The 6826-nt window shown below is 44.9% G+C and overlaps 1 protein-coding gene across 1 annotated transcript in view; it reads left to right on the top strand.

Moving 5' to 3' along the window:
- The first annotated feature begins 2530 nt into the window (after positions 1 to 2530).
- LOC112111140 (myosin-8-like) overlaps positions 2531 to 6826 on the top strand; it is a 68475-nt gene continuing 64179 nt past the window's right edge. Inside the window, exon 1 of the mRNA XM_026654591.1 lies at positions 2531 to 2548. Coding sequence (XP_026510376.1) covers positions 2531 to 2548 — 18 coding nt within the window. The remainder of the gene's footprint in view (positions 2549 to 6826) is intronic.

Below are 6826 nucleotides of genomic sequence, written 5' to 3' on the forward strand. Positions count from 1 at the left end.
GAGGCTCTCCGGTCAAAAGACATTTGCAGGCAATATGGAGATAAAGACCTCTAGAAACTCAGTCAAAGGGAAATCAGCAGGGAATCCCTAGGCTGCTGATGTGATGGGACCACCCAGCAGCTGTTCCATAGACAGAACACCATCCCAGGCTCAGAGGGAGCCCACGTTCTCTGATACTGTAACATTCCCGTGTCACAAAAGCAATTTCCCCTCAATCTTCTTTTTCCACTGCAGCATGATGGTAGGTGGATGCCATATAAACGACTAAAATAAAGTACCCTTTCCACTTACCCAGGTATGCTAGGAAGCTGCGGTAGGAAGTTAGTGACTATTAAACTGTCTGGCTATTAAGTGTCCTATAGTTAACTCAGATACTTAGGTCTGTATTAGACTTTCTGACCATTACAATGGCTGGAGATGCTTGGATAAAGTAGATTGCTCAGTAAACCCTCCTTTAACGAACAGTAATGTTGCCCTTTCGACCCGAGTGACTAGTCAAACTTGGGGGTTCTGTGGGATATTCCAGTTGGAAGTGGAAACTGATGGTGTCTGATGTTTTCTTTGATGCCATTGTGTTTATTTACAAGGAATCTGCAAAGTCCTGTGTCTCTGAACACAGAAGGAATCAAATAGCAAGAAACAGCTTCTTTTGCCCACAGCACCAAGAGTTGGCTTTTCAGCCGGCACCGCGACCCAAAAATCTCTTCCAAGTTTCTTCCTGGGTCAGCCACCATGCTTTCAGCTTGTGCTTTCAGCTGTCTCTCTCTCCAGTCTTTCTTGTCTGTTCTCAGTTTCTTTGTGTTCTGCCTTCTCTCTCTCTCTCTCTCTCTCACACACACACACACATACACACACACCCCTACCCAAACAATACTCCTGGTTGGGTTCACACATTCCTTTTGCAGGTGGGTCTTATGCTTACAAAAAGAACAGGAGTACTTGTGGCACCTTAGAGACTAACACGGCTGCTACTCTGAAACCTGTCCTTATGCTTACAGTTATGTTAACTGAAGAGTGAATTCACACACCTATCAATCTCACCCTTCATAACATTTCACTCAGCTCATAACAGTAGTTTCTCATTCAGATATGGCAGGGCTATCTGAGATGGGGGCTTTATTTACACTCCCTGAGTTAAAGACAATCTAACACTGCTCTCAACTCTATCTTCTCAACTACACAGTTGAGCTGTTTATTATCTCTTAAACAATTTGCCACGCTATAGAAGCAACAGTTCTAATTTCTTCCATCGCTTTCACCAAGTCTTCCATCAAGTTTACCCCAAATCTTGCTCTGTATGCTGCTTTGCAGCATTTAGCCTCTGCCTCTGTCAGAGGATGTGAGACAGCATCTGTGTGACATTGTCCCCAGGTTCTGATTTTTCACCAGCTGAACAGCTTTATTAGGGTACATCTACACTACAGGGGGGGAGTCGATTTAAGATACGCAAATTCAGCTACGTGAATAGCGTAGCTGAATTCGACGTATCACAGCCGACTTACCCCGTTGTGAGGACGGCGGCAAAATCGACTTCTGCGGCTTTTTGTCGGCGGCGCTTACTACCACCTCCGCTGGTGGAGTTAGAGCGCCGATTCGGGGATCGATTGCCGCGTCCCGACGGGATGCGATAAATCGATCCCCGAGAGGTCGATTTCTACCCGCCGATTCAGGCGGGTAGTATAGACCAGACCTCAGACAAGCTTATTGTTCTTCCCCAGAACCCTTCCCATGACGCTGCTTGAAACAGAACTCTTGTCTGTAGCAGATGGGCCTAAAAATTCAGAGCTTTAACATTTGTCCAGGTCCACTGCAGCCATTATTTACTGACAGAGCTACTAGTGCATAATAATTTGGCTACATATTTACTCAAGACCACCACAGGGAGAAATTCCCTGTCCACTTGTTAGGATGGCAGGGGCACTTCTAAGGCTTCAAGAGATGTCCCCCCATCCCAGGATCAACATCTCTAGCTACCAAGTTCCTATAGGATATGTTGTCCAAGACAAGATTTGAGTCATTAATATCTCAGGGGCTCTTGTGCTGGGCTCTGAAGTCTGCTCCCACAGCAACAGCATGAGAAATAATTGTTGCTACAAAGTGTTCTTTAATATGCCGAACCTGTTGTATTTCTCCTACCATTTTCATGGGCTGATTATTAATGGCCACCAACTTTACTCCTGTGGAAATGGTTCTCTTCCCCTTCAGCACTCAGGGTTCTCCAGGAATCAAGTTAATTTGGGAAGCTGAATCCAATAATAGTGTAGTTCTCCAGTAATTAACCACCCTGGTGACAAGCACATCCACTGGTTCAGATGCCAGTTGCGGTGTTTGTCAGAGCTGGGATGAGGTGGGAGTTTTAAGCTGGAATGCAGTGCTGACTGCTGATTGCTATATGATAACTAGGGGAGAAAAAACACTGCTGCTTTGGTTGATTTTTGTATTGAATTTAGTTTGCTGTTGTGCAGATATTGGAGAATCATGACCACTCCATCAACTTCATTCCTGTACAAACCTGAACTCTTGTGCAACCATGTGGCAGGAGTTCAAGGTGAACAGGAGGAAAAGAGAATAGAAACAGCACTACAGACAATGGCTATCATCATTGATAGTGGCTGTTGGGAGTTTACTTTGTACCTTTGAAAAAAAATTCTTATTTGTTTTTTCCCTGTCTTTGATAGTTATAAAAGTTGTTCTGTGCACAGTTGAATGTTTATATAGATCACTTGGTTATTTATTATTTGGGTTTTTTTGCACAGGTGGAAGTTATGGTGCACTTATGCTTTACTGAACACTTAGTTATGTATTTGTTTTCCCCTTGTTTGTTTGCTATTAAAGCTGTAGTTGGCACTGATGGAAGTATTTCACACCTGTGCTTTACTGCAGTGAACAGTGAGACATTGGCGGGATCATAATAAAGTGGTGCAGCTTCACATTCAGGGAAATTACACATACAGCTGCATCTGAGACCCTGTAAGTTACCAGACACCTACACAACCATGTGTGTGGTGCATGCATCCATCTCTGTTCACTACTTACATGCCTGAGCACCTGTGCTATCTATCCACCAAAACAGTGCACATGGCTTGGTCATCCACTCATGAACCCATGATGTGTGGTGCATGCACCCTCCCCAGCATTAGAGTGTCAACCACGAACCAATTCAAGCATATATTGATGTAATATGTAAATGGAAAAACTTGAATTTATTAACAGTCAAAACAGTTCCGGATCCCATTACATCATCAAATGTCATTAACTTTACCCTGGATTGCAAACATGTGGGCACACAGTGCATCCCTTATTTCCCTTGCACTCTAGGAAGCAGCCTCAGAAAGGACAGGTGCACTTTCTGGTTCCATGTACTTGGTCGGCAAACCAGCATTGTCTTGCGCCCACTCCATATGAAAATGTTCACTTTAGCCTCACAGATGTTGTGGAGGGCACAGCAGGCCACAATCATATGGACAGAGTTGGTGACATTGGCATCCAAACTGTTCTGTAAGCACACTCCACAGTCACCCTGCACCTGCTGAACATGTAACTGAACTGAACCTGCCAGGTCCTTTGTTGTTGGGGTAGGCTTTCATGAGCCATGGTAGCAACAGGTAGCCAGGATCCTCCCAAATAACAGCAGGCACCAATACCCCATTGATGATATTATCTAGTTTGTTTTTGAACCCAGTTATACTTTTGGCCTTCATAACATCCCCTGGCAATGAGTTCCATAGGTTTACTGTGCATTGTGTGAAGAAGTACTTCCCTATGTTTGTTTCAAACCTGCTGCCTATTCATTTCATTGAATGATTCCGGGTTCTTGTGTTATGTGTTACATACCTTTGTCTGCCAATTTGAAGAGCCCTCTATTATCAAATTGTGTTCCCCATGTGGGTACTTACAGTCTGTGATCAAATAACCCCTTAACCTTCTCTTTGTTAAGCTAAATAGATTGAGCTCCTTGAATCTATTACTATAAGGCAGGTTTTCCAATCCTTTGATCATTGTTGTGGCTCTTCTCTGAATCCTCTCCAATTTATCAACATTCTTCTTGAATCATGGACACCAGAACTGGACACAGCATTCCAGCAGCAGGTGCATCAGTGTCAAACACAGAGGTAAAATAACCTCTTTGCTCCTACTCAAGATTCCCCTCTTTATGCATCCAAGGCTCACATTAGCCCTTTTGGCAACAGCATCACATTGGGAGCTCCTGTTCAGCTGATTATCTATCATGACCCCAAGTCTTTTTCAGAGGCACGGCTTCCCACGAGAGTCCCCCATTGTGTAAATACAGCCTGCTTTCTTTGTTCCTAGACGTATGTGTGATGTACAGGGAATTGTTATGTATTAATCTCTGAAGACTGATATATAATAATGGAATGAATATTATAAGTGATCTGGTGAGTGACGTAAAGTTACTGTATTCCTATGGTGGGTTATTAGAATTTCCTGTATGAATGTATAGCTGCAGGAAGAGAAAACAGGAAAGCAACACAATATATCTAGGTAAGGACCCCAGTATAAACTTGAAGGACAATGGGGCAACCTGTAGCTTCAAGAAATCCTGACTTCTGTTTCCAACAGGTTGAAAACCTTGTTTTGCCAGAGCTGAGAGCCTGGAGGTCAAAAGAACCACTAACCAGTGGTAAAGCCCTTCTCAGGGGGTAAAGGGTTTACTTGTCAGAAGCTAGCTAGGGGACAGGCTGACACTCTGAGGACAGTGTCTTAGCCATAGAGCCATCCCCAGCCCAGGGAATGCTAAGCCTTAGGGAAGGGCAGGCATGCATACAGCTGATTTTATTGCTTGTAACTTCTGCTTTCTCTGAAATGTTTTTGTGCTAAATAAATAATACTTTGCTCTCGGAGGCTGTTTGATCACTGGATCCCACTGCCTTTGCCCCAGAGTGAACAGACCTGTAGGTGCAGGAGACAAATCAGACCTGCTGAGATACACAGGGATTGAAGCCCAGGGCCTGGTCTGTGAAGGCAAGAGTCACATGGTCCCACCCTGAGAGACAGGTGACCACTTGGAGCCTGAGAGCTAGAGGGGGCATGCTCAGAGAGACCAGGAGGGGTCAGAGGAGCAGTTTGCCTGGATTACACATGTTAACAGGAGACCCTCTCCCATTGGTGTAGGTAGTGTCTACACTGAAGCACTGCAGCGGAGCAGCTGCAGTGGTGCCTCTGTAGTGTTTTAAGTGTAGACAAGCCCTAAGACACCCCTCTGATGCACAATTCCCTTCCCTGCTTCCCCCTTGCTCCTGGGGCAGGTAATTTGTTGCTGGCCTACCCCAGGAAGTCATCCCAGGAAGCTGTCTCCTCTGAGACAAGGGATTCACTTTCATTCCAAAGGCTAGTTTTGGACATTTCATTTCAGGTGTTTAGTTAGGAATGAGAAATGGGGAGCTGAAGTGGAGAAATAAATTCTGCTAGTCAATTCTGCTGCCTGGAGTGAGGAATATTTGTTGTCTGCAATGTTTGTTAAGAGATTTCTTCCTCAAGTAGGCTCCACAGTCTACACCGCCCAGCAAGATCTATTCAAAGGGAATATTTGGAAGTCCCATAAATGGTGTGTGCGTGGGTGAAGAGAGACTCCTTACTTAAAAAGAACTTGTAATGTTTAAAACAAATGTATAAATCCCTGAGTTCATATATTTGGCCCAGCTCATATTCCCACTGCAGTTGGCAAAGCCATATGCTGCACTCACTCACTCCCCTGAGAGGCCCAAACTCCCCCTCAAGTATTAAGATGTCAGCGAAAAACTAGCTTCTTTCTGCTGAAACCTAACCCCAGGGAGCAGGGATACCGCTGCACATAAAAATAGCTTTCTGGTTCCTTTGAGACATGCTTATGAAGGAATTGCTGAGCCCAGGATAGAACACAGATTTTCATACCAAATCAGACCATGGTGGGTCCCTCTGATCTGGAATGCTCCCTGTGTGGGAGATCCCTGCACATCCCCCCGTGTTGGGGACAGAGGGGCAGCTTTCCCTCATGTCTCAATGTGCACCCCAGTCAAAATGCTGGTGGTTCTGGTGCACTCAAGGTGTGTGTCCTGCCAACAGAAGAGATGTCTGAGGAAAGTGGGGCGTCAGTGGGGTATTGACAAATATTATTTCCCCTAAAAACACTCCTGCTGTTGTTACTGTTAATATTACCACTAACACTGCAGCAGTGCTCAACGGCCCCCGCTCAGGATCAAGCCCCATTGCTAGTGTTCGGCCCTAGACAAACACAGTCCAAGAGACAGACCCTACCTCAAAGAGCTTAGGAGCTACTCTCTGCTGTTTAATTAGTCTGAGGGAGACATTGCTCCACTGGGCTTCAGACAAGGACAGAATACACTTCCCTTTTCAAGGGACATGCAGACTGGGCAGAGAGAACAGGCTGAGTCTCTCTAGACACAGCAGCTGTGAATGGCTCCAAGTGAGGTGTAAACATTGTGAGGTGGAGTACATGATGCACAGATCTGGGAGCCCATAGCCACATGACTCCGTGAGAGAAACAGGGCAGCTTTCTCTTATTCTTGCCAACTGCAGAAAGTAGCTAAGCTGATGAGGAATTCCTGTCTTTACCAGGATAATAATACAACAGATGCAGAGCAAATACAAACATACCAGTTAGTTTTTCCCACAGCAAATATTTCTGAAGAATTCAGACTAGATGTTCCTATGGTCACCTCTCATTCTGCCAGAATCCCACCCTCTCCTGCCTTTAGTTTGGGAGCCAGAGCTGTTTTATCACTTCCGGTTGTAGCTGGAAATTCAGTATTTAATAAATAAATATATGGAGATATACCTATCTCATAGAACTGGAAGGGACCTTGAA

This window comes from Terrapene carolina, unplaced genomic scaffold, assembly GCF_002925995.2.
Source record: "Terrapene carolina triunguis isolate 2854851 unplaced genomic scaffold, T_m_triunguis-2.0 Scaffold192, whole genome shotgun sequence".
In the NCBI taxonomy this organism is placed as follows: Eukaryota; Metazoa; Chordata; order Testudines; family Emydidae; genus Terrapene; species Terrapene triunguis.